The 27,522-nt window shown below is 45.1% G+C and overlaps 1 protein-coding gene across 3 annotated transcripts in view; it reads right to left on the reverse strand.

Moving 5' to 3' along the window:
- baiap2a (BAR/IMD domain containing adaptor protein 2a) overlaps positions 1 to 27,522 on the reverse strand; it is an 83,498-nt gene that overhangs the window by 47,658 nt on the left and 8,318 nt on the right. For all 3 annotated transcript variants that reach the window (XM_063018491.1, XM_063018489.1, XM_063018490.1), the window contains exon 2: positions 4,447 to 4,522. In XM_063018491.1, coding sequence (XP_062874561.1) covers positions 4,447 to 4,522 — 76 coding nt within the window. The remainder of the gene's footprint in view (positions 1 to 4,446; positions 4,523 to 27,522) is intronic.

Below are 27,522 nucleotides of genomic sequence, written 5' to 3' on the forward strand. Positions count from 1 at the left end.
CAACATATGCCTACTTAACGTATTCCCAGTCCAATGTGACGCTCTCCTTCAACCCCATCCAAACAAACACAACCAGCGATTTGTCAGACTGACCAGTAAGACCTCTCTCTGCCCCTGTTCAGTGTGTGTCAGTGGCGGCTGCTGGTCTTTCAAAGAGGGGAAGCTCATTGTCGGCTTACATAAAAAGATTTGTCAATTTATTTACACATAAATTCTGCCCTCTGTTCCTTTTACAAGAAAATGGCCTGAAATGGGTTACAGCAGTTTGTCTTTCGACTTCACTCGCAAAATCCACGATGGGACTGAAGCTCCTAGTGATTAAGTGACTAATGAAGTGTATTGCTTTGGCAATACGAATGTCCCTAATTGTCATGCCAATAAAGTCATCTTGCAGAAGCTCAGCGTCCAGACCCAATCGAGGCATTTATCCAATGACTGGCGAGTTTCGGAGCATTAAAAAAAAAACCTCAACGCAGTCCCATAGAAGTGAAGAGACGCTCAGCTTCTGCGGGCAAATGCATTGACGCTACGGGAATGTATGAGTTAAGTTAAGAAAATCGAGTCGATTTGTGATAATTAGCTGATTCTGAACGAACTCGTCTTCGAGATATACGTGTTCTAACGCATTTGTAGTCAATGAAATGTTAACACAGCTGTACATATTTGACCATTTAATTTTGGACATTTTAGGGGAGGCTGAGCTTCCCTTGCAGTCTTAGAGAAATCGCCACCATCCTGACAGATGGAACTGTGGCCTGTCGACGGCTGTGAACAGGATCCGGCTGGATCTCCCTGTGCTTTTCCGCGGAACGCTAACTGAGCTAGCGACGGCAGCTGGAAAGTAAAGATGAACCGAGGTTCACACTGAACGACTTTCAAGGTTATCTACTGGCTGTACAGTACACACTACACGACTGATAGGTGATAGGGGGTCACACACTACACCATCTATCACCAGCAGGAATCTCAGACGAGTCTGCAATAATCATGAAGTATAACCGACATCCCAAGTCTCCCGGAAGTTTATTCCCGATCGTGTATTAAATCCGTGATCTGATATACAATCTAGTGCACTGTGTAGGGAACATAAATCAATTGTCTAATATACTGTCTAGTGCACTATGTAGGGAACATAAATCTATGATCGAATATACAATTTAGTGCACTATGTAGGGAAAATAATTAATTATGTAATACACTATCTAGTGCACGATGTAAGGAACACAAATCATCATCTAGTTATACTTTCTAGTGCACTATGTAGTGAACATGAATGCGTTATCTAATACACTATCTAGTGCACTATGTAGGGAACATAAATCCGTTATCTGATATACAATTTAGTGCACTATGTAGGGAAAATAATTAATTATGTAATACACTATCTAGTGCACGATGTAAGGAACACAAATCATCATCTAGTTATACTTTCTAGTGCACTATGTAGTGAACATGAATGCGTTATCTAATACACTATCTAGTGCACTATGTAGGGAACATAAATCCGTTATCTGATATACAATTTAGTGCACTATGTAGGGAACATAATTAATTATGTAATACACTATCTAGTGCACTATGTAAGGAACACAAATCATCATCTAGTTATACTTTTTAGTGCACTATGTAGTGAACATGAATGCATTATGTAATACACTATCTAATGCACTATGTAGGGAACATAAATCCATGATCTGATATACAATCTAGCGCACTGTGTAGGGAACATAAATCAATTGTCTAATATACTGTCTAGTGCACTAAGTAGGGAACATAAATCTATGATCAAATATACAATTTAGTGCACTATGTAGGGAACATAATTAATTATGTAATACACTATCTAGTGCACTATGTAGTGAACATGAATGCGTTATCTGATATACAATCTAGCGCACTGTGTAGGGAACATAAATCAATTGTCTAATATACTGTCTAGCGCACTGTGTAGGGAACATAAATCAATTGTCTAATATACTGTCTAGTGCACTATGTACTAAACTGATCATAAGCATGATCGGTCGATTACTGGTTCTGAATCTGGGTATAATATTGTGACTCCTCCAAGGAAAAACTAGTGGTTTAAAGCAACTGTTGCTGCTAACATACAATAAGTAAGGTATTACCAGCATTTGTGGCTACACAATACATGCTTTAAATTGATTTGGGTTGGGGGGGGGGGGGGGGGCATTTTCACCATTTGTTCCCAATCTAGTCATTTCCAAATCCAACACAGACTGAAGAGAGTTGCAAACTAGCACACAACCCTTCTGACACATGGGAGAGTCATGATAGGCTCTCCGCCAATCATTCACCATTCGCGCGGGCGTCTGGACCAGCCAGCAGAGGTCGTATGTGCTGCAGCAATGAGGAACTCCGTCGACGCTCCTTCCTTCATCAGGGACTTTGCCAGGTCGACAGCACAGCTGACAACTGAACTAAAGAGCTTGAGATCGGGGTGGTCGGCCAGTGTTTTAGACTCTCCGAAAAGCCGATTCTCACAATTTCTCAGCACCTCGAGCAAAAATACGAGTTTAAAAGTGAAACAGGAGGAAACATCCAGCTAAACACACATACATGTGGATGCTCATTCCACACAAATGTTGATTTGTCTCATATTCGCACTTTGATGACGTTTTACCGCACCACGCCAACCAAGCGATGAACAAAGCAACAGTGTGCGCCCAGGTTCGAGATGAGCAAAGCGCAAAACACTTCTCATGTGAATGCGCTAGCTGCTGCCTGCTACGTTCCAGTGTTCTGGTTCTGGCAGCGAATGTAAAGTGTTGCTGGCAAGGTACAGCAGTGGAGCCATATGGAAAGCGAGCACCCACTCATCCTCTGCGCCATGCTAAGCTTTACATGGGCCAATCTGCTGAGGCCTGCTAATGCTTCACTATCCAGCAGTCAGTTTAGCTCCCACAGTTCAGATTAGCGCGGTCAGGGCTAATGGAGGATCCGCCACTGATCCTTCTTAAACCGTCCAACAGGACATATGCTGAACTGTTTATTTCATGAGGGGGTCGTTCTATGGCTAATTCTACTCCATAAGTCTCTTATTTATTTTATTTGCATGAATATTTGTTTCCTTTTAGCACTGGCAACCAAGGGCATTTACGGTTAAAATAAGCCAAAGGTTGCCAGATTTCTCACATGGCTTAGTAAAAGCACTTCCATTTAAAAGATGTTGCCACATCTAACTGTATTACAAGTGCACAAATAGGAAAAACATTTCTTTTAGCGGTAAATAACGCTAGTCCACCACCGCCGGGATGGATTGCTGTCCTGTCTGAGCGTTCCGCCGGTAGCTTGTCCGAGTCAAGTGACGAGTCTTTAGACTAGAGTCCGAGTCAAGTCACGAGTCTTTAGGCTAGAGTCCGAGTCAGGTCACGAGTCTTTAGGCTAGAGTCCGAGTCAGGTGACAAGTCTGTAAGCTAGTCAGAGTCAAATCACGCGTCTTTAGGCTAGAGTCAGAGTCAGGTCACGAGTCTTTAGGCTATAGTCCGAGTCAGGTCACGAGTCTTTAGGCTAGAGTCCGAGTCAAGTCACGAGTCTTTAGGCAAGAGTCCGAGTCAGGTCACGAGTCTTTAGGCTAGAGTCCGAGTCAGGTCACGAGTCTTTAGGCTAGAGTCCGAGTCAAGTCACGAGTCTGTAGGCTAGAGTTCGAGTCAAGTCACGAGTCTGTAGGCTAGAGTTCGAGTCAAGTCACGAGTCTGTAAGCTAGAGTCCGAGTCGAGTCACGAGTCTGTAGGCTAGAGTCCGAGTCAAGTCACGAGTCTTTAGACTAGAGTCCGAGTCAAGTCACGAGTCTGTAAGCTAGAGTCCGAGTCAAGTCACAAGTCTGTAAGCTAGAGTCCGAGTCAAGTCACGAGTCTGTAAGCTAGAGTCCGAGTCAAGTCACAAGTCTGTAAGCTAGAGTCCGAGTCAGGTCACGAGTCTGTAGGCTAGAAAGCCAATCAAGCATTATATTGACACGTCATCTGTGTGACGCAAACTGAATAAATGCAAATAACAGCATTTCTTACTAAAAATTTAAATCAGAAGGTCTGATTGGTTCAGAAAGCGCTCTTTCAACCATTAGTGCCAATTCTGTAGGAGCGTTCCATTCACCCCAGTTAATCCTGTGAAGTGCACTACATAGGGTATTCCACCATTTTTACTTGTAGACGAATTAAACGAGCCTACTGTTAATAAGTACAATTGATGATCCAGATCTGGAGACTAGTCTGATACGCATGGCTTGGCCGGTGCTACTAAAAACAGTTGAGTTTACGTGAAAACAGTTGAGTTTACGTCGTTGTTGTCAGTATAGTCTTAAGAAAAAGAAAAAAAAAGGAAGTGGCGCTAACGGGAGGTGAGGTGAGAGGCGGGAGGTGCTGGCAGGCTGCCCTGGAGGAGAACAGGCTGCTAAATGAGAACAGAATTGGAGAAAATGACAGTACTTACTGGAGAGAGCCTTCTCGTAGTTCTTCCCCATGGCAACGAAGTTCCGTAAGCAGGGGTTGAACTGCTCCATGATGGTCTGAAAAACAGGAAAAGATTTCGTCAAGGGTTGTACCACTGATCTATGTATTAAGATCAAGGAATATGCGTTCAAGTGCTTCACTAGCTGTTTACTAGATCATTTGCACTGTGAGGCAGTCCTACTGTAACTGAGCGTCTTTATAGAGTTTATAAAGAAAGACTTAAACTGTACATAGACAGAATGTCAGGAGCAGAATACTTTACTGGCTTGTTCTTTTGAGGCGCAGCTCAGACTACACAGAGATGATCACACGTGTAGAGAAGCACACTTTTCTACTGATTATGGAATCCCCAAATGAACAAAATGCACTCAATATGTAAACACATACATCAAACATTGTCAGCACACTACACCACACACCGGAAAAGTCTGTTACACTAGCAATCCTACGGCAATTCAGTTAGCAATCGGTTAGTCAAAATGTCCAAGATGTGGAAGTCTAGCAGCTAAAAACACGACTAAGGTAAATGAGTTTGGAAAACTCAGAGTTTGGAAAACTTATTGTCTGGGGAGGGGGGGGGGGGGTTGCCTTGCCATTGGGAGGTGTACTTGTCAGTGCGCTCTCAGTGCTGGTTGAGCAAGCCAAGAGCGACAGTGGCAAGGAACAACTCCCTTACACATACATACATACACTGGGTCAGAGCATCTTTGAAACTGCAGCTCTTGTGGGGTGTTCCCAGTCTGCAATGGTCAGTATCTATCAAGGGTGGTCCAAGGAAGGAAAAGTGGTAAACCGGCGACAGGGTCATGGGCGGCCAAGGCTCATTGACGCCCTTGTAGTCCGATCCAACAGAAGTTAATGCTGGTTCTGATAGAAAGGTGTCAGAAGACACAGTGCCCTGAGCCTAAACACTGAGCTAATGCTAGTTTTAGCACTTTTTTATCATTGTATGACTTTCCGAACCACCCAATTACAAAAACACATACACTATAAAACACCTTCTAGCACGGTTTGAGTCCTTCAAAGTGACTATGGAATGACTGGAAGCAAAGGATACTTTCTCTCTGTTGTTTGGATCAAAAGCACTGGACCTCTGGCTGTCCAGCGTTGCGTAGCAGGACTCGAGCACTGCACAAAATGCATCATATGTACGTGTCGATAGGTTAAACAGCAGCTGGGTAAAATCCATTTCAAACACAGGAAGTAGGCCAACCAGAGCCTGCTGATTTAGGTCAGGTGGTTACAAATAGCTGCTCAGTGCTGCTGGTTTGTTTAAAATATTTTAATGGTGATATCATTAAAAGACGCACTGTTATAAACAGTCGCCTCTGGACGAAGGATCAGCGCACACTTGCTGCCATTAAAGAGAACATAAAAAAGCACGGTCGTAATGGACCTGCCTTCCAGGTCACCTTGGTGCGTCAAAGTTAGCGCTCAGGCTGGAAAGTGGGTCTGGCCCTGACGGGGATGAAGAAAAAGAGCACATGGCAGCCTGGAGTGGCTCAGCAAATCAGCACACCCAGGAGAGAGCCTGATCATGAAGGATGGATGATGGGAAAATGAAAGACTTCACTCTGATGACCTGCTGCACCAACATCATCACTCACTGGACGCTGACCTCCAGACTCCCGACAAGGACTGTTTACATAGCGCGGATTTCCAAGCCGACTCATGCCGAGTGTGTTAATACAACTTTTACTATTAATCAAAGATTTATTCATGATTTATTAAGAAAGAAAGAAGGCAGAAAGGTTTATTTATTTACTTTGATGTTTTACGTCAGGAGTGGAGTAGGTCATTTTATATCAATCTGCAGTCCTTGACAACTGCTGTTTTGTATGTTTTTTTAATGCGTTCTTTCAGACCAATTGAGTATTGTTTCTATTTAGAAAGAAAGAAAGAAAGAAAGAAAGAAAGAAAGAAAAAAATGAAGAAAGGAAAACAGGAAGGAAAAGAAAGAAAGAAAGAAAGAAAGAAAGAAAGAAAGAAAAAAAGAAAGAAAGAAAGAAAGAAAGAAAGAAAGAAAGAAAGAAAGAAAGAAAGGAAGGAAAAGAAAGAAAGAAAGAAAGAAAGAAAGAAAGAAAGAAAGAAAGAAAGAAAGAAAGAAAGAAAGAAAGAAAGAAAAGAATGAAGAAAGGAAAACAGGAAGGAAAAGAAAGAAAGAAAGAAAGAAAGAAAGAAAGAAAGAAAGAAAGAAAGAAAGAAAGAAAGAAAGAAAGAAAGAAAGAAAGAAAGAAAAAACAAAGAAAAGAAAGAAAGAAAAAAAAAAAAAAGAAAGAAAAGGAAAACAGAAAGAAAGAAAGAAAGAAAGAAAGAAAGAAAGAAAGAAAGAAAGAAAGAAAGAAAGAAAGAAAGGAACAAAAAAAAGAAAAAGGAAAGAAAAGGAAGGAAAACAAAAAATAACCAGAAATGGTTAAAAGAAAGAAGGAAGGAAGGAAGGAAGGAAGGAAGGAAAAACAAACAAAAGAAAGAAAGAAAAAACAAAAGAAAGAATGAAAGAAAAAAACAAAAGAAAGAAAAAAACAAACAAATGAAAGAAAGAAAAAATTAAAGAAAGAAAGAAATAAACAAAAGAAAGAAAGAAAGAAAGAAAGAAAGAAAGAAAGAAAGAAAGAAAGCCACGTTGACGAACACCTCCAGCTATGCCTCCACCCCTCATAGCGAGTTACAGTCGAATGTTTTGACATGTTGCTTCTGCTTATCATCTTGTTTTAAACTATAAATCACATCATCCATTCATCTGTTCATCTGTAGCAAGCGCTGACATGTTAAAGGTCACTGCGAGTCTTTCCCAGGAGCAAAGGGGACGGCAGAAGTTCATTGAGGACAAGATGTTGGTCCATCGCTAGACATGACAATGCATGGTTACTCATTCCAACCTCCGGGCAATGTACTGTAGAATAATATGTATTGGGCACTACTGAGTACACAAGCGAAGAGACACTTTACGTAGATTTGCCATCCTGTTAGTCTTAGATTCCTACAGTAAAACTGTCTCAAAATCACAAGATGAGTACTAGAGTAAGGGTTCTTTATGATCATAGTGGACTCATTTGATGGTCACTTTTTTATTGGACTTCGAAAAGAGGTCTGTACACAACCGGTAGTGTAGTTTAGTACCTGTAAAAGTGCTTAGGCTATTTATCCACGGCCCCTTAGCTAGAAGTCTATATATATATAAATATACGCATTTAGGTTGAGCATTGGGGTTGTGGTGTGGTCACCACAATTCTAAATCAGCCCCTACAATATGGTCACTAAACAAACAGGGTTGAAAACGTCTGTTTTAATGGCATGGAGGGAAACCAAAGTACCAGGGGGAAACACAAGCAGAACTTTAGGGAACTCTAGGATGCAAATTCACAGTGAACCGATAGTAGGACTGCTTTGGAAGTGCTGACCAATTACTAGTTCGGTACCTTAACCAGTCCATCTTCCAGCTGTTCCCAAATTGTTGGCACAAACTGTTAACAACGGGTGCAGCTCAAGGGCCCAACAGAGCCAACTTGGCGGAAATGATGTCTTAAACAGCAGCCTGACAACTAGTCCAGTAACTTAACCCACTGAGCTTCTACTTCCACTGCTAAACGAGTGATCCACTATATACAGTACAATGACAGCCTGAATACCACATGTCGGCGAGCATCGCATCATTAGCTCAGCCAGATACCGAAGCTAAACGAGGTGGGGAAGGGAGCGGATCAAAATCGTAAGCTAGTCATAACAGCTCTTTCAGATCCTTCAGTAAATCTCCGCTAGACGGACGACCTCTCGACATCTGCGGGGAGGCTGCGTGGGCTTGAAGGTCTTTTTACCCTCCTCTTCCTCCCTCGGAGATTTTCTCTAATGCGCTCCTGGTCCTCCCCTCTCCGAACGGGCTCCATGCAAAACACTACAATTTGAATGAGAGGGGAAAAAAATGGTGGGAGGTTTACATAACAGACTGCAGACTCTGTAGCGGCTTTGCTGTTAGATTCGCACAGAAATACTGGATTTAGCTAGAAGAGCGGGGGGGGGGGGGGGGGGGTTTGGCGGGGGGGGGGGGGGCATCTCTGCTCAGATCGACTCAACTCCACTCCCCGCTGAACAAAATGTGCAAACACAAACTCACTTAACAAAGAGAGTCATTATCTCACCCAGAACGTTATCGGTTCCCACTAGCACAGGTGTAATGACAAATCTATACCAGTATGAATTAAAAAGTGCAGTAATTCAAGTCAAAATTAAGGAGACGGTGAGTGGGGGGGCGGATGAAGGCAGTTTCTTTTTTTCATTTCTTTTTTTATTTCGTTAGGCTTTCTAAATTTATCCATCCCAGTCCTCGTGTGCTACATCTGCCAGCCTAATTGCAGAAGCTAATTGGAACTAAAGCGTCGACCGAGCTGGGTTATTCCTGACGCGCGATATGGGGGGGGGGGGGGGGGGGTGATAGCTGGAATAGCAGGCGCAACACTTACTGTAGTGACATGGCAGGAAAGCTGAAAAACTAAGCCGAAAGAAAACAATAGAAGGCAGCGAGTGTTTCATTACATCGCAGATCAACACTTTACTTCTTTAAAGAAATGCCTGGCTGGTGAAGAACACAATGTTCCAAACTGCACCTCAAACGGTGTTTACTCAGAGCTGACTTGCATACACGGTGTGAGGATTTAACACTGATTAAGGACAGAACACGCTAGAACAACAGAGCTGGGATCTCGAATACGTCGTATCAAGTCTCGGCTCTGCCTGCCGGCTGGGCTGAGCAGCCACATGAACAACGATTGGCCTGTGACATATTAAGCCGGATAGGGTCTCTCTCATAACTGATGCAACGACGACCTCTGCTGGCTGATTGATGGCGCCTGCACAGAGACGAGGAAAGAGTGCTGTCAGGATGTGTCTCTCCGTACACAGTGCTGATCCGTATATGCACTCGTCAAAGTGTAGGTGACAAGACGCATACGGCTGCTGCCCACGTGTCAGAGGGGGCGTGGGTTAGCTTCGTTCTCCTCAATCAGAGCCGTAGAGGCCAACCGACTGAGATTTCACCTAGAGCGCATCTCATCAACATCTCATCAACATCTCATCAACATGAAAAATTCCACCGCTAGAAACTGACCAGTCAGACGCCCAGTGCTGACATCCTCAGCTCCCGAGTTTGAATCTAGGCTCTGCTACCAACTGGCTGTACGCACCCCAGCAGGCACAGTTAGCCTCTAGTCTGCTGGGTGGAAAAGACCGGACTAAGCAGTGGGGTCTTCAACGCTGTATAGAGACCTTGGTTGCCCAGGCCACGTGTACGGAAAACGGAGGAGCACACCATTCAGGGCGGGGAATTCACTGAAGTATAAGAGAGAGAGAAAGGCCGCTCAGGTGGCGCAGCGGTAAAACACACGCTGTTCACAGCTCTCGAATACATCGTATCGAATCTCGGCTCTGCCCTGCCGTCTGAGGCTGAGCGGCTACATGAACAACGATTGGCCTGTTGTTCAGATAAGGGGCGGGACTAAAGCCGGATGAGGACTCTCTCTCAGACTAGTGCGATTACGACCTTTGCTGGCTGGTTGGTGGCGCCTGCACGGAGATGGGGAAGGAGTGCGGTAGAGGGTGTGGCCCTCCGTGCACAGCGCTGTACTGTACTGAACTGCACTCGGCAAGTGTAGGTGATAAGATGTTCGATTGCTGTGAACGTTTCGGAGGGGGCGTGGAGCAGCCTCGTCCTCCCCAATCAGGAGCAGGGACCAGCATTAGTGAGAAGATGATTGACGGGTACAAATTGGATGCGCTAGAGTGGGAGAAAAAGGGGTAAGAAAAAGGGGTAAAAAAAAAAAAAAAAAAAAAAGTAAGAAAGAATTGGTGGACTGCGCACACATCGAACCCAGTCGTCGTGATCCCAAGCAGCAGATTGGCTACGCTAAAGTGGGAAAAATGACCAGTCAAACATAGTGGTGGTAGTCATGGAGTTTGAATCTCAGCTGTGCTATCGACCAGCCGGTCATGAACAGGTACGATCGTATGCCTCTGCTCTTCATCTACTTCCTTCCTTCTCCTCTGTCCTTAATTGAAAGTGACCTTAAAGTGACCTTGGGTATAAGAAAGGCGCTACATGAATACAACTTCTTATTACTGCTGTCTGTCTGACTCCGTCTGGGGAAGGAAAAAAGTTGCAGGGTTGAAGGGTCAACTGTAGTCTGTGGATCTTCTTGATCAGGGTGAGTGTCTGCAGCGGCTACAACTGAGGATTTGGATATGACTAGATCGTGGTGCTTCAGGGCTGTTCAACTTGCCTGATGAAACCATAAATATAACTGATGAAACCATAAATTTATGATCCAAAGCTCCAGGGCAATCAGGTTATGCATCAAGATCTCAAGATCCACCTCACAATGCATGGAAGCTGAAGAAATTGCTGGACATGTTCTTGAACCAGAGATTACAGGACTCCTTTAGAGGTCTCATGAAGTCTAGGTGGGTAAGACACCTGGTCCTTATGTTTTGGCTCATCAGTGTAAATACAAGACAGACAGATTACCCAGTGCACTGCATCTGGGGCCGATCAGAGGTCAGCTAGAGTGTGGAAAGACTAAACAGGCTAGCAAGAACTCCAGAGGAACAAATCCAGACAGTTTGAGGTATAGAAACATTCTTCTTTCTTTTAAACACACGAATAAATCTCTCTGCTTGCTTTGATCTTTCAGCCAAAATACTTTAGACGGCTCAGTAATGTTCTGTACTGCGATGCTCTTCGTCTGACTCAGATTCTCTCACCTCCCCCAAGCAGAAGGCAAGAAATTTAAGATACACCAGCACAGCCACCTGTGATGCCAATTTTTTTTACTTTCTCCAGCTTAATGAGTGATCTGGCAACGCAGATGAGATAATCGAATGCAGTCGGGTTGCATGAATGAGCCCGCAACAGGCAGAGCGCATGCTGGGTGCAATTAGGAGGAATGAACACACCAAGACAACTGTCTTAATCATTTTAGCATACAAGAAGAGACGCTCGGTGTACTCGGGTGGTGCAGATGTCTAACGTGCTAGTCGTCCGCCGCCTGAGGTGCCGCCAGCCTGGCGAGAGCTTAACAGACGTGTTTGGGTGGCGGAGTGGTCTAATGCGCTAGCCAATCACCACCAAGATCTCGGACAGCTGGGCGCCTACACAGACATGAATGGCTATGTCTGAGGGTGGAAGGACTGGAGGGATTCCTCATGGCGGCTTTGACCAGCCGGCAAGGGGGTTGCAATTGCAGCTGAGATTATGAATAATGGATAGTAGTGCCTGACTCTCATACACAATACTGCTCTCTGGGTGAAAAGAAGTCGCCTACTATACATGTCAGAGGGTGTGTTAGGCACAGCTGTTTGGAAGCTGGGGTCATATGTGGGCAAATGTACGGCACCCCTGGAGCAGACAGGGTTAAGAGCCATGCTCAAGGACCCAACAGTGGCTCGAACCACTAGTCTACCACTGTCCCATATATGTGGCTCATGGGATACGACTAGATGTTTATTCTACTAAACCCTTTCTGGTTTATTCTACGAGGGCCATGCTGAGGGCGGGGTTGGCAGCTTGCCAGGGTTCTAATAAAGTTGCAGAATCACAAGATGGCCTCGACAACCAGGAATGTAGGAATGTAGACCAGCAAACAGATAGAGTCACATGACAGCCTTGAAATGCCAGATATCAATCTGAAGTTAAGCTGCTCTTGTGAAACGCTTGTGTCGTCCGTCTGTCTGTCTGTCTGTCCAGACGTAAATTTAACAGCAATTGCTTACTCCTGCTTTCCTAACAGGCGGGTTCAAAAAGACCCCCAAGCAAGAGAACGCATCTATAATAATAAAGGCGAACTCGAAGTTCCCTTGGCTGCTCCTGTTATAGGAAATCTGGTTCTTGAACTGGTTTTGTTGGGGTTTCTTTGAACCTTGGTGTTTTTTAGAGAACCGGCCCGCATTTCCACCAGTTTTTGGGAGCCAAGCATGCGTCATCAACGGTGGGTGTGGTGCAACGGAAGAGTAGTAGCATGTTATTACAGATGTTTGTTTTTATGTCTGGGTCGCTTTTACCACGTCATTTTAAACAGTTCGTCTAGGCCGCTCAGGTGGCGCAGCGCTAAAAACACACGCTGAAACCAGAGCTGGGATCTCGAATACATCGTATCGAATCTCAGCTCTGCCTGCCGGCTAGGCTGAGCGCCAACATGAACAACAACTGGCCTGTTGTTCAGATATGGGTGGGATTAAGCCGGATAGGGACTCTCTCATAACTAATGCTATTACGAGCTCTGCTGGCTGATTGATGGCGCCTGCACAGAGATGAGAAAAGAGTGTTCTCAGGGTGTGTCTGTCCGTACACAGTGCTGAGCTGCACTGCACTTGTCAAAGTGTAGGTGATAAGATGCATACGGCTGCTGCCCACGTGTCGGAGTGGGTGTGGGTTAGCTTCGTTCTCCTCAATCAGAGCGGGGATCGGCATTGGTGGAGAGGAAGCCTGACGGCAAACTGGCTTAAAAGATGGAACCCTAGAGCACCCAAACCTCTACAACCCGACACGCCCACATATTACCTCACAGTTCGCGCAAGTTCAGTCTGGAACCTCTTTTTTTGGGGGGTGGAAACCGGTTCAAAATCAAGTTTGAGAACTAATCTGGAGGTGCCTGGCGGTTCTATCCTCAACACCCTTCGTCTTGCCCAAACCATCTCCCTGACTTTGCCTCCAGAACATCCTACCAGCGCCATCCCTCTAATAAACTCCTTCCTAACGTTGTTCATCCACGTCACTCCCAACGAGAACGGCATCTTCATCTCTGCCACCTCCGAGCCATGCGGCATAGCAGGTCTCACAACTGTCTTGTAAACTCTTGGCCCACCACCACTCACCAAGACAAAGTGGTAGATGAAAATGTAATAAAATAAAATAAAGAAGGTCTGTGGTACGACTACAACAAAAAGTTCTCTAGGTTAATCTTTCAATCCTTTCCAGAAGCTTTAATGCCTGTACCACTACCACACAAGAGTTAAGAGACTGTGTGGGAACTGCTGTATGTTCTGACTCGTGTTCTTGCCCACAGAAGCAGATATTAGTCAGTGTTCGTCAGCCCTGCGATCTTCTGACCTCCTGCACAGCATTCCACACACCAGTAACTCAGCAATGGTGTCTATGAAAACAACAGCATACGGCCCTCGCTTTATCTGATTTCTTTGAGCTTTTAGATGGAACCTGATTGTGAATGGGTCTGTCCGTAAACCTAGTGATGTCTGTACATAGATGCATTTTACGTCATCCTACACTCTTCCTAGAAGAAGGCTGTCTAAATTCCTAGATACCTTTATATGCTGCCTATTAAGGTGCCTTAATTTGAAGTGATAATCTGACTGAATAACGAGGGAGCATCCGATGCATCCTTAGCAGTGAAGGCAATCCCAGCATTCAGTGGTGACGTCATCGCCATAGTCGCTGTCTAAGTAGTGCATCTAAATAATCTGCCTTATAACATTGATGTCTTATTAGAATCCTCTTTACTTAGGCAACTCCCCAAATAGGCATAAAGGCAGCTCATTAGGTTTTCGAACAGACCCAATGTATTCTTTTGCATAGACTACTTACAGGGCAGCACTGTTGCCTCACAGCAAGAAGGTCCCCAGGTGGGGTGGTCCGGGTCCTTTCTGTGTGGAGTTTGCATGTTCTCCCCGTGTCCGCGTGGGTTTCCTCCGGGTGTTCCGGTTTCCTCCCACAGTCCAAAAACATGCAGACACTGAATTGTCCTATTGGTACCTAGCTGCTAAACCAGTGCATTGTGCATTATCCGGTCCCAAGCCTGGATAAATAGGGAGGGTTGTGTCAGGAAGGGCATCCGGAGTAAAAAAAAACTGTGCCAAATCAATAATGTGGATCACGATCTGCGTTCTATCTGAGAAAATAGATAGATAGATAGAGACTGCTTACAGTGATAAGCCAAAACATTAGGACAAAAATGAGCATGTCAAGCTCAGAGATATATTAAATGTCGGGTTGATGGTAGTTACTCATAGTACATATTAAATCCAGTGGACTTGAGTGACTTTGATAGGGCATCTTGAAGCTGAAGTATCTGAAACAGCAAGGGATGCTGATAGAAAGCTTTAGTGAGTACCCACAGACAGTGGTCCAAGGAGGGACAATCCATAATCTAATTCAATGACCGGTTGCTGAGGATATAAAGGCTATGCCGTCTAGTATGGACCTACAGAAGAACTTCTGTGGCTCTAATTGTTGACAATTTTAACACTGGTGATGGGGAGAATGTGTCACAACACAGTGCAGTCAAAATGGTCAGTCAAAGTGCCCATGCTGGACATGAACCCCTGTTCAGTGTCAAAATCACCTACAATAAGGATGCAGGTACCAGAACAATGGAAGATTTTTCTCCTCATGAGCTGCCATACATTTTTAATAAGACACTGCAGGCAGGTCAGTCAAGCAGATGCACTCTGTGGCTACGAAGCCAAGCTGTCTTGCTAAAATGACCATGGGCTTCTTGGAAAAATGGCCCTCAGCTGAAAACAATGAATTATCGAGGAATGGTTTCCATCTTCTTCCATGGTCTTATCTCCATACCCATCAGGCATATCTTTCCAGCCTACCACTTTTGCCCCCAAATCCTGTTTCTCCAAGATCCAGAGGATGACCAGGAATGTGTGCATCATCTATCCATAGAGGAGATGGCACCAGAAGGCACTGCAGGATGAACCAACTCAGAACACAGTCATGAACAATTTAGTATCTCTAATTCACCTCACTTGCACATCTTTGGACTGTGGGAGGAAACCAAAGCTCCCGGAGGAAACCCACACAGAAAGGACCCAGACCACTTCACCAAGGGATCGAACCCAGGACCTTCTTGTTGTAAGGCGACAGTGCTACCAGTAAGCCACTGTGCCGCCCGTCCTGGTACCAGATACCACCCACAGAAGTCCATGTCTCAACAGGCCAAGGCTGCTTTGACAGCAAGGTTTGTTACTGTATACAGATGAAACAGTGCACCTTGACCCTTAAACACCTTATCAATACAAAAAAAATCTATAAAAGCAGAAATCCAATCATGCTTCTTAAATCGAGATAGAGCCAGAGATGGATGAATGTCAGAAGATATCAGAAATCCCAGAGATAACCTCTGAACGTAGCTTATATGCTTTCTGGAGTATCTTCTACGTATCTTGAGCTCCCAAACAAGTAGAATAAGAGCTTTATACAGCAGTGATGCAAGCTAACCATGAGACGTAATAGTGTTCTATCAAAAGAACATCACGGTGCTTCATATCAGCAGGTCACACAAGCTTTAATGATGAAAGCAGCCTAACAGATAATGTGTAGGACATCACTGCAATGCTGACAGGCAATCAGCAGAGGTCAGAGTGCACAGAGAAATTGTGCACGTCCAAAGCAAGACCTGCCCAGGTTAATAAAGCTGTTATTATCGCTGTAATAACATGGTTCCTATAGCTGGTATATCAAGTGTCACCTGGCCAGACCCGGGCTCGTGTATAACCGCTAGCTTCTCAGCTCCGGCGCGGTTCCTCAGAGTAATTACAGACCCACAGCTCGGCGCAGCAATTACGGACCATTTTCATAAGGAAAGAAACGCTCCCCACAGCCCCCGCTGTCTTACCCAGTCTGTTCCCAGTAATACAGACCTTTGACTTCATGACTAAGATCCAGTCAAGTACTGAGTAGGACTGAGCATTACATAATGCATGATATAGAGTTAACACATCCCAGGTCTCGCCCGGCCAGTTTGTCTGACAGCGTACACGTCTGGAGAACCTGGTGGGACCAGAGACTCAAACTGCTGTGTGGGCTAAATAGTACACTATACTGCCAAACGAGAGCTTCATGGAATGGGTTTCCATGGCCGAGCATCTGCATCCGAGCCTCACATCACCAAGCGCAATGCAAAGTGTTGGATGCAGTGGTGTTAAGCACGCCACCACTGGACTCTAGAGCAGTGGAGACGTGTTCTCTGGAGTACTTCAGGAGAACGGTACTTGTCTGACTGCATTGTGCCATGTGTAAAGTTTGGTGGAGGGGGGAATATGGTGTGGGGTTGTTTTTCAGGAGTTGGGCTCGGCCACTTAGTTCCAGTGAAAGGAACTCATAATGCTTCAGCATACTTCAACTTCATGGGAACAGTTTGGGGATGGCCCCTTCCTGTTCCAACATGACTGCGCACCAGTGCACAAAGCAAGGTCCATAAAGACACGGATGAGCCAGTTTGGTGTGGAAGAACTTGACTGGCCTTACCCGACAGAACACCTTTGGGATGAATTCGAGCGGAGACTGCGAGCCAGGCCTTCTCGTCCAACATCAGTGTCTGACCTCACAAATGCGCTTCTGTAAGAATGGTCAAAAATTCCCATTAACACACTCCTAAACCTTGTGGAAAGCCTTCCCAGAAGAGTTGAAGCTGTTATAGCTGCAAAGGGTGGGTCGACATCATATTAAACCCTATGGACTTAAGAATGGGATGTCACGGCCGCTCAGGTGGCGCAGCGGTAAAAACACGCGCTGCAACCAGAGCTGGATTCCGGATACATGGTATCGAATCCAGCTCTGCCTTACCGGCTCGAGGCTGAGTGGCTACATGAACAACGACTGGCCGGTTGTTCAGTTGGGGGGCAGGACAAGGGGCCGGAGGTGGGTCTCTCTCTGTCAGAATGGTGCAGTTACAACCTCTGCCGGCTGATTAGAGGCGCCTGCACAAGAGATGAGAAAGGAGTGCTCTTAGGGTGTGTCTCTCCGCACGCAACGCTAGGTGGCACAACACTCGTCAATGTGTAGGTGAAAAAATGCAGGCGACTGCTGCTCATGTTTCAGAGGGGACGTGGGTTAGCTTCGATCTCCTCGGTCAGGGCAGAGTTCGGCATGGGCAGAGAGGAAGCACGATGCAAATTGGATAATTGGACGCGCTAAAGGGGGAGAAAAAAAAAGAATGGGATGTCACACAAGTTCATATGCGTGTGAAGGCAGACGAGCGAATACTTTTGGTAATATAGTGTATGTCTAGTTAGTGCACTTCAAACGGTATCGGTTCACACAATGTAGAGCAAAAGAGGCGGTTCAGGTGCAATCAAGGAAAACTCGTTGATTACTCGTTGATTAACTTGTTAATAATGAATTTTAGCAGGATACAACCTTCACCCTGTTCTGTACCATAAATTAAATCACTGTACAGGATGTAAAGCCAATATCGGTGCATTAGAGCTTAAAAAAGAATACAAAAACCATTTATATTTAGGACTTGGCTTGTTTACTTCCTACAGCGGCTTGCTCCAGATCCAAATCTCGTTAAGAAAATGCCGACTGAATGCCGAAAGCCGTATAATGTACTTATATGTTTATTGTGGGGTAAGAGTGGGAGGCCTTGGAAAGATACGCCTGAGGGTATAAAATGACATAGCTTTAAAATATTCCTCAATAATTCCTTGGGGGGGGCTCGATGGGGAGCACTGTCACCTCACAGCAAGAAGGTCCAGGGTTCGATTCACAGGTCGAGCGGTGTGGGTCCTTTCTGTGTGGAGTTAGCATGTTCTCTCCATGTATGTGTGGGTTTCCTCCGGGAGCTCCGGTTTCCTCCCACAGTCCAAAGATACGCAAGGTGAATTGGAGATATAACATTGTTTTTGATATGACGTTACGATCCTAATAAATTAAATAAATTAATAAATTAATTAATAATTCCTTGGTTACAGCTGAGGGTATCAAGGCGATGACTTTTCCCCAAGAAGACTATGGTAATTTCAGCAGACACAGAGTGCATGTGCTTGACTGACCTGCCTGCAGTCTCTTATTAAAAACATATAACAGCCCATGAGGATGAGAATGATACAACTCCTGACTGTTAAGCAGAATTAAGATAAGAATGATACGACTCGAGCCGCTCAGGTGGCGCAGCGGTAAAACACGCTAGCACCCCAGAGCAGGGATCTCGAACACATCGTATAGAATCTCAGCTCTGCCATCCGTCTGGGCTGGGCGGCTATATGAACGACGTTTGGCTGCTGTTCATTCAGGGAGGGAGCCGGATAGGGACCTCATAACTGATGCTGTTACGACCTCTGCTGGCTGATCGATGGCGTCTGCACAGAGTAGAGGAACAATGCTGATCAGGGTGTGGCTCTCCGTGCACAAGGCTGATCGGGATATGAACTCGCCTCATTCAGGTGAAAAGATGCAGTCGGGTACTGCTCGTGTCAGTTCACTCTCCTCAATCAGAGGCGGGGGTCCGCTCAGTAGAGAGATAAAAAATTGGACGCGCTTAAAATCTGGAGAAAAATGGGCTATAACAGTAGCAAACACCCTCTGGGTCTCTGTCCCAAATTTTTTTGAGCGCTACAGGCAATAAATTCTACATTTATTTATATATATACATTTACAAATTATAATTCATTTGGTCAGTGAAAACATTTGAAATCTTGAAAACAAAGGATGATTAAAAAAAAATCACAAATCCCAGAGTTCTGGTTTATTGCATTTTACAAAGTGTCCCAACTTTTTTTGGAAATGGTGTTTGTATTTAAATGGGTACAGATTTTGGTCATCTGGAGTACCACCTGAGGGTGCTTCAAGTTCCATGAGTGGTATTTGACCCTCAGTTTGAGACCACTGTCCTGTGACGTCATTCTCATGACCGTGGATGAATCAGAAAATGCTCTTAGTCCATTTCTTTCTTACAGCATGACATCTACGCCCCAAGTTTAGCCCTAAAATGCCACATCATGCCGCCTGTCATGACATCGACACATCGTTCGTGATCCGGCTCCGTCTGCGATGGCCTGAAAACCTCTTCTTTTATAAAATGCGGCTTTTTAAGAGCGAGCTCCGACAATAGGATGCCGCAGTGGCTCTGAACCATCCGCCCCCAGACTCGGAGAGGACGTGGGCGTACGGATCCGAACGGTGCCTCTTCTTACGAAACCTATTTCATTAAACGCGCTCCTCGGGCGGACTGTCAGGGAGCTGGTAATGAATGCGGCCTTTCCAAGCTCTGAGCCGTGCGATTGTTCTGGCTCGGTTTATGTAACGAGGGCTGGAGGTAGAAGTTACGTTCGAGGAGATCGATTTGTGATAAGGGTACGAGGAAATGAGAGCGTCACGTTCTCTTGTCAGGGGAGGTAATTATGTTGGATACTCCCCCCCCCCCCCATTTTTATCCCCCAGTCTAGTCGTGTCCAATTACCCTGAATGCATCCTCTATACTGATTCGACCCTTCACCGCTGACTGAGGAGGACGCCCCCTTCGGTACGCACAGTCAGTACAGACTGCATTTTTCACCTGCACGAGTCGAGTTCATATACTTGACGGGCACTGTGCACTGAGGCGGAGGGCCACACCCTCATCAGCATTATTCCTCAGCCCTGTGCAGGCGCCATCAGTCAGCCAGCAGGGGCCGCAGTCGCACCAGTTATGAGGACCCATGATCCGACTTTCTTACCCTCTAACCATGAACAACAGCCAATCGTTGTTCATGCTGCCACCCAGCCTAGTCGGAAAGGCAGAGCTGAGATTCGATACGACGTATTCGAAACCCCAACTCTGGTGAGCTAGCGTACTACACCGCTGCGCCACCTGCGCCACCTGCGCCACCACGTTAGATACTTTTTAACAAAAGGGGCAAATTTAAAAGCCGGTCGTTTCCAAAAATCCTTTTACGGGAGGTAAACGAAGTCAAGGTTTATGGATGTGGCGCCAAGGTCTTTCCCCCCTTCGCCGTACTCTTACCCCTTTTCCACCGACGCGGCACGGAGCCCATTCCGGTTCCCGAACTTGACTTTGAACCGGTTCCGCGTGTTTCCACCGGGGAAAAAAAGAGGTTCCAGACAGTGAACTAGCGGGCCAATCTGGCCCCACAGAATACTTGGTTTTTCAGCCCGAACCGTGACGTCCGTCGGTGGGCGTGTCGTGTTGCGCTTAATGCTGCATTTTTACCTTTTAAACTTCACCGGATTACATTTCGAGCCAGTTTGCCGCTGATATTTTCAAAGCGCCTTTAAAAAGGTGACTTGTGTGATATGAGGTGATAAAAGTGACCCGGACAGAACGGAAAATGCTTAACATGAAAAATAAAGCGTGAAGCTTTTTCAACTCCCTGAGCTGAATAACCACCACACGTGTAAATCCAGCTAAACACAGATACATGTTGTATTTTAGAGTAGATTTGATGGTTATTTCACACAGATGGATGTTCGTGTTGTGGAACTTTAGTGATGTTTCACCGCTCAAGCCGAGCGCTGAGTAAATCGGCTATCTGTGCCGAGAGTCGTGGTGAAACCGAAGCGCAAAACGCTTCTCACGTCAATAAACTACAGAAAACAACAACTGAGACAAACACGTCACGTCTTCTTATCACCGATTGTTAGATCGATGCATTTTACAAAAAAACGATCATCTGTAACAGCAGCATGCTGATGACGGAGGCTTGGTTCTCAAAAACTGGTGGAAACGCGCGTCGGTTCTCTACAGAACACCAAAGTTCAGAGAAACCTGAACAGAACCGGTTCAAGAACCACGTTTTTTTCGGTGGAAAAGGGGTATCTGTGGTGTTTACTAAGCGAGTTGAGAATTCCTCCAAAGACCTACTCCACATCGCCCATCTCTCTCTCTTCCACCCCCATCTCTCTCGGTTTCTTTCTCTCTCTTTCTCATGACATGAAAATGACAGAAACACATAATGCCATGTTGTTGCTAAGATACCACCTGTCTCGATTTTCCTGCATACTGAGATCTCTTTTTTTTTCTTCTCAAAATTCCCCTCTGGTGATGATGACTAATAAAATGTGTCTCTGTACGAGCGAAATCCAATCTCGCGTAGCCTACGAGGAGCAGAACTACCCGACAGAAGAAGCGGGAGTTAAAAAAACGGAGCCGGGGCCACGCCCAGGCGAATGTTCCCAACCAGGCGAACTCGCCTACGGTCGACTCTTTGAAAGAGTTGCCAGCGACACACCCAAACTTAAGAGCTGTTTTTTCTTTTTAAGGTAAGGAGGCCTGACAAGTCACACCCTGCCCGGTGCGCGGCAACCAGGTAGTGTTTACCCACACACACCTTGCATAATGCCTCCCTGCAATCTGAGCTGCCGGGCACCAGCAGGATTCAGCTGGTGCTGGTTTTTTTTTTTTTTTTTGTTCCCTCCCACACCAAGTGGGGCAAAGCTGAGGGGCAAATGCTGAGTCAGACGACAGAGCAACTTCAAGGCCGAAAGTATGCGGACGCTTTTGAGTTGCAGAACTCGCTTGTTGTTTTCCAATTCCTCTGCAGCTCAGACGATCCAAACTCTGGGACTGGAACCCGCCCCGTCTGACGTATGTAAAGTTGCCGCTCGCTTACCTACATCTACCAGCTGGTTGTGTACAGTCATGCTCCGTCCTGTGTGTTCCTTCACTACTAGTGATGGCGTCTCAACCACACGGCAGGAGTTGCAGTTGCACCAGAAAGTAGGAGTTCCCTTACCTGACCCTCCCTCCCTCCCTCAGACACGGCCGATTGTGTCCGAGTCTGCTGAACTGCCCTGAATTGCCACAGGATGCCAGATTGACAGCAAGTCACTTTATCAAATTGCTACACTGCTAGAATGTACCACATCAGTTATAAGTGATGCGCTCAGGTGGCGCAGCGGTAAAGTACGCTAGCTCACCAGAGTTGGGGTTTCGAATACATCATATCGAATCTCAGCTCTGCCTTTCCGACTGGGCTGGGCGGCAGCATGAACAACGATCGGCTGTTGTTCAGGGTTAGGGGTAAGAAAGTCGGATCATAGGTCCTCATAACTGATGGCGCCTGCACAGGGCTGAGGAATAATGCTGATGGGGGTGTGGCCCTCCGCCTCCGTGCACAGTGCCCGTCAAGTACATGAACTCGACTCGTGCAGGTGAAAAATGCAGTCTGTACTGACTGTGCATACCGGAGTACCTCCTCAGTCAGCGGGGAAGGGTCGAATCAGTATAGAGGACGCAATCAGGGTAATTGGACACGACTAGACTGGGGGATAAAAATTGGGGGGAAAAAAACATCTAGGAATAACAACAGCTCGGCAACTCAGTAGGTCATATGACCACTCCGAATGGGTCTAGCTTTGGTCTTAAAATGCATTTAGAAGCAATTCCCAGGTAACATCCTGTATGAAGTGGTGTAAAGCCGACACTGGACTGTAGAGTAGTGGAAACATGAGCGTACATAAACGTACATTGTCTGGCATAAATGATAACAGGATTCGACCAATTATAGGTCAATGCCACCTGTCTGAATGCATAGTGCCAACTGTAAAGCTTGGTGGAGATAACACTATCACTAAATAAAGTTACTCTTGACTGTCTACATACTGTATTTAATATTAATACCTACACATGTAACCACGGAGTGTGGCACGGTGGCTTAGTGGGTAGCACTGTCGCCTCACAGCAAGAAGGTCCTGGGTTCGATCCCTAGGCGGAACGGTCCAGGTCCTTTCTGTGCGGAGTTTGCATGTTCTCCCCGTGTCTGCGTGGGTTTCCTCCGGGAGCTCCGGTTTCCACCCACAGTCCAAAAACATGCAGTCAGGTTAATTGGAGACACTGACTGGCGTCCCATCCAGGGTGTTAATGTGTGCCTTGCGCCCATTGAAAAGCCGGGATAGGCTCCAGCACCCCTCCGTGACCCTAATTGGATAAGCGGATAATGAACAAATGTAACCATGGAACGCATTAACAGGTTATCCAGACATCCTTATGGGAAGAAATACCTTGAAACTCAACGTCTTTTAAACTCAACGCCACTCCCAGAACCAATTGACGTTGAGTTTCAAGGTACGACTGTTATTCTGAGGTAATTCTAAGAGAAATTTGTGGGTAAATAGACGTCAACTTCATGGTGCACTAACAAGAAAGTCCTAAACGTAATGCATAATGCATAATCCATATGTCCACCAATGGTGAGGACATTCAGCCTTACCTCCTAGACCAGCCTTTCTCAACCGGGGTGCCGCGGCACACTGGGTTGCCGTCTGGCTTCGTCAGAGGTGCCGTCAAAATATTCTGACGTTACTGATATCGAAAATGAAATAAATTTAAAATACAAAAAAAGTCAACTTATCATGAAAATGTAGACCCATTAGCCGCCTCAAACATCAAAACTTGTCTCACGCGCCCCTTTCCCCATGCTACAACGTCAACGCGGGTTTGCGTGCGTTGCCTATAGTGATGAGTCGTTCGCGAACGATCCGATTCTATCGAACGGCTCTTTAAAATGAACAAAAGGAACCGAGTCGCGCCTCTGGGAGCTGTTATAATATATATTTATATTTCTGTGCAGTTCTTATCGGCTGTAATTCAACCATTCCGCTTCCATCAGTGGAGGGAATCAATCAGTCATAATAAGAGCTGTTTATTATCGAAATTCAAATCACTTTCAGTATCGCGGAGAGAGCAAGCGACACACACACACACACACACAGAGAGAGCTCATTACCTCATTAATGTAATTATTATAATTTGTATTGTTATTAATTTGCACTGTTTTTATTTTATATTTTTGCACATGTAACTGTTTTATATATATTTGTTCTTTTTTATTGTTATTTTTATTATTTCTCTCTAACTTGCTTTGGCAATACGAATGTCCTTATTTGTCATGCCAATAAAGCTTCTTTTGAGTTTGAGTTTGAGAGCCATAACCGAGCTACAGAGAAACCATGCAAACAATGAGCAGTGCTAGTGGTATAATGACAAATAATTAAGAAATAAACTATAAACTTGTTTAATGATGTTAAATCTGACTGGTTCATGGCGCGTATGTTTTAAAGCAGAAACAAACACAGGCTCGTCTCTGCACAAGAGAGGATTTTTCTGAAGCTTAATGCAATGCAACGACAGTACGTCTCTTCCCTGTAGTGTTTTTGTGTGTTAGAAGTCCAAGGGATGCAGAGTGTAAGTTTTTTAATACATTTTAGACTGGGGTGACTCGAGATTTTGAATACTTTTAAAGGGTGCCGTGACTGAAAAAAGGTTGAGAAACACTGTCCTAGACTAAAGGTTGTTTACTAACTAAGGAAGCACCACTGTGAGTCACTCTGGAAAAGACTATATGCTAATTGCTGTTAATGCAAATATCAGCCGGTCAGAAGTCACTTCATTGCACAACAAGACCAGGTGTGAACCAACGAACGATACAAAAGGTTCGTTTTCATTACAGAACTAAATACAGAACAGAGTAGTGTACTTGTGGAAAGCAATGACTCGAGGATGGCATAGGTGTAGACGTTACCACCTCAGGGTAGGCAGATTATTTTCCTGTAACCGTCATTAACCCACAGTTTGTATTTATTCCAGATTATACAATGGAATCATGCCAATAATAACAGCTTTTCCCTCGTGTGAGATTAATGCTCATTAATACTCATATCTGATTGGGACAGACAATATGAAATACACCGCTCAGCCATAACATTAAAACCACCTACTTGTTTCTACACTCACTGTCCATTTTGTAGTTCTACAATGACTGACTGTAGTCCATCTGTTTCTCTGCATACTTTTTTATCCTGCTTTCCTCCTGTTCTTCAATGGTCAGGACCTCCACAGGACCAGGTATTATTTGGGTGGTGGATCATTCTCAGCACTGCAGTGACACTGACATGGTGGTGGTGTGTTAGTGTGTGTTGTGTTGGTATGAGTTTTTAAATACCATGTCCACTCACTGTCCACTCTATTAGACACTCCTACCTAGTTGGTCCACCTTGTCGATGTAAAGTCAGAGACGATCGCTCATCTACTGCTGCTGTTTGAGTCGGTCATCTTCTAGACCTTCATCAGTGGTCACAGGACGCTCCCCACGAGGCGCTGTTGGCTGGATATTTTTGGTTGGTGGACTATTCTCAGTCCAGCAGTGACAGTGAGGTGTTTAAAAACTCCACTCATAGCAGCACAACACACACTAACACACCACCACCATGTCAGTGTCACTGCAGTGCTGAGAATGATCCACCACCTAAATAATACCTGCTCTGTGGTGGTCCTGTGGGGGTCCTGACCATTGAAGAACAGCATGAAAGGCGGCTAACAAAGTATGCAGAGAAACAGATGGACTACAGTCAGTAATTGTAGAACTACAAAGTGCTTCTATATGGTAAGTGGAGCTGATAAAATGGACAGTGAGTGTAGAAACAAGGAGGTGGTTTTAATGTTATGGTTGATCGGTGTACCTCATCTGACTATAGAAATGTGTCTACTGGTAGATTTGTGACTCTACCCTTTATACCACTGTACAGATAGTGGTATATTGATGAAAAACAAGTATTGAACCATCACATCTCAAGTTTTGACTTTGTAGCTGTTGCTGTCAGTTCACAACTTTAAAACGTCGACGGTAAATAAAGATGATCTTTGCAGCACTGTGGCTCAATTTAAATACTTGGTTTTAAGCCAACTGTCTTTCATTTCATAAGATTACAAGGGTCGCACTAATGCACTCGCTGTTTCAAAATACTTTGGGCATTCTCATGAGACTGGGCAGCAATCCAAGCACCTTTACCTTCTATTTTTAGAAACTAATTGAATTTATTTTGGCTTGCTGTCTTGGCAGGACAATCAGATGAAAAAGTGGACAGGTAGTCAGGGGCATCGTGGCAGTGGTGCGGAGTTGGACTCGATTGTGATATATGCAATCGATACCATACAGGTACAAAGTTGAGGGCAGTGGTTAAAGCTTGCTGGTTCAAGCCCCATCACCAGCACCAATTTGCCAGGATTGGACCCCTGAGCAAAGCTTAATTTCAAGTGCTTGAGTTGTATATTGGGTCACAATTGTGAGTTGCTTTGTGGATACAAGGGGGCAACCCTGCACCACGCGAGACCTTGTACGTACATTTATCGTGTTCATTGTGCACTTTGGAGGTTTACAATTACTGACTGTAACCCATCTCTAGCTTGGTACCCTATTAATTACTGGATAGGGACACCCATTGGACTCTGTATTAGCCTGATATTATTTGGGTGGTGGACCATTCTAACTACTGCATTAAGACTAATATTACTGCTGGCTGGATATTGAGATCCACTCCCAATCGCTTCAACACCCCAATTGCACTTGTTCAACACACACAGTACTAAGAACAATCCACCAGTCAAATAATTTTTGGTCACATGGGTGCTGGTGCCGAAATCAGGAACGGTTCTGAGCTTTTCCACTGCAAAGTGCCAATCTGGCCCCATAATCTTGCTGGTCTAGAACTAACGAACCTGTGATGAATGCCCAAAGCCACATTTGTAACCACTGTACTCCATTTATTATTGGATAGGTACACCCATAGGACTTACTTGGGTGGTGGACCATTCTAACTACTGCATTAGGACTAGTATTACTGCTGGCTTTATATTTTTGGTTGGACATTGAGATCCCATCCCAATCTAATCATCACTGTTGCGCTGTTGCCATTTCATTACCACATTGGTGACATTGCAGTGCTAAGAGCGATCCACCAGTCAAATAATATTTGGTCACAGTGCACTTTTCCACTGACCGATACTGGTGCCGAAATCAGGAACGGTTCTGAGCTTTTCCACTGCAAAGTGCCAATCTGGCCCCATAATCTTGCTGGTCTGGAACTAACGAACCTGTGATGAATGCCCAAAGCCACATTTGTAACCACTGTACCCCGTTTATTACTGGATAGGGACTCTGTATTAGCCAGATATTATTTGGGAGGTGGACCATTCTAACTACTGCATTAAGACTAGTATTACTGGCTTTATATTTTTGGTTAGACATTGAGATCCCATTCCAATCGCTTCAACACCCCAGTTGTACTTCTTCAACACACAGTACTAAGAACAATCCACCAGTCAAATATTATTTGGTCACATGGCGTCTTAAAGCGCACTTTTCCACTGACTGGTACTGGTGCTGGTGCCGAAACCAGGAACGGTTCTGAGCTGTTCCACTGCAAAGTGCCAATCTGGCCCCATAATCTTGCTGGTCTAGAACTAACGAACCTGTGATGAATGCCCAAAGCCACATTTGTAACCACTGTACACCATTCATTACTGGATAGGTACACCCATTAGACTCT

Source organism: Trichomycterus rosablanca, chromosome 22 (genome assembly GCF_030014385.1).
Source record: "Trichomycterus rosablanca isolate fTriRos1 chromosome 22, fTriRos1.hap1, whole genome shotgun sequence".
NCBI lineage: Eukaryota > Metazoa > Chordata > Actinopteri > Siluriformes > Trichomycteridae > Trichomycterus > Trichomycterus rosablanca.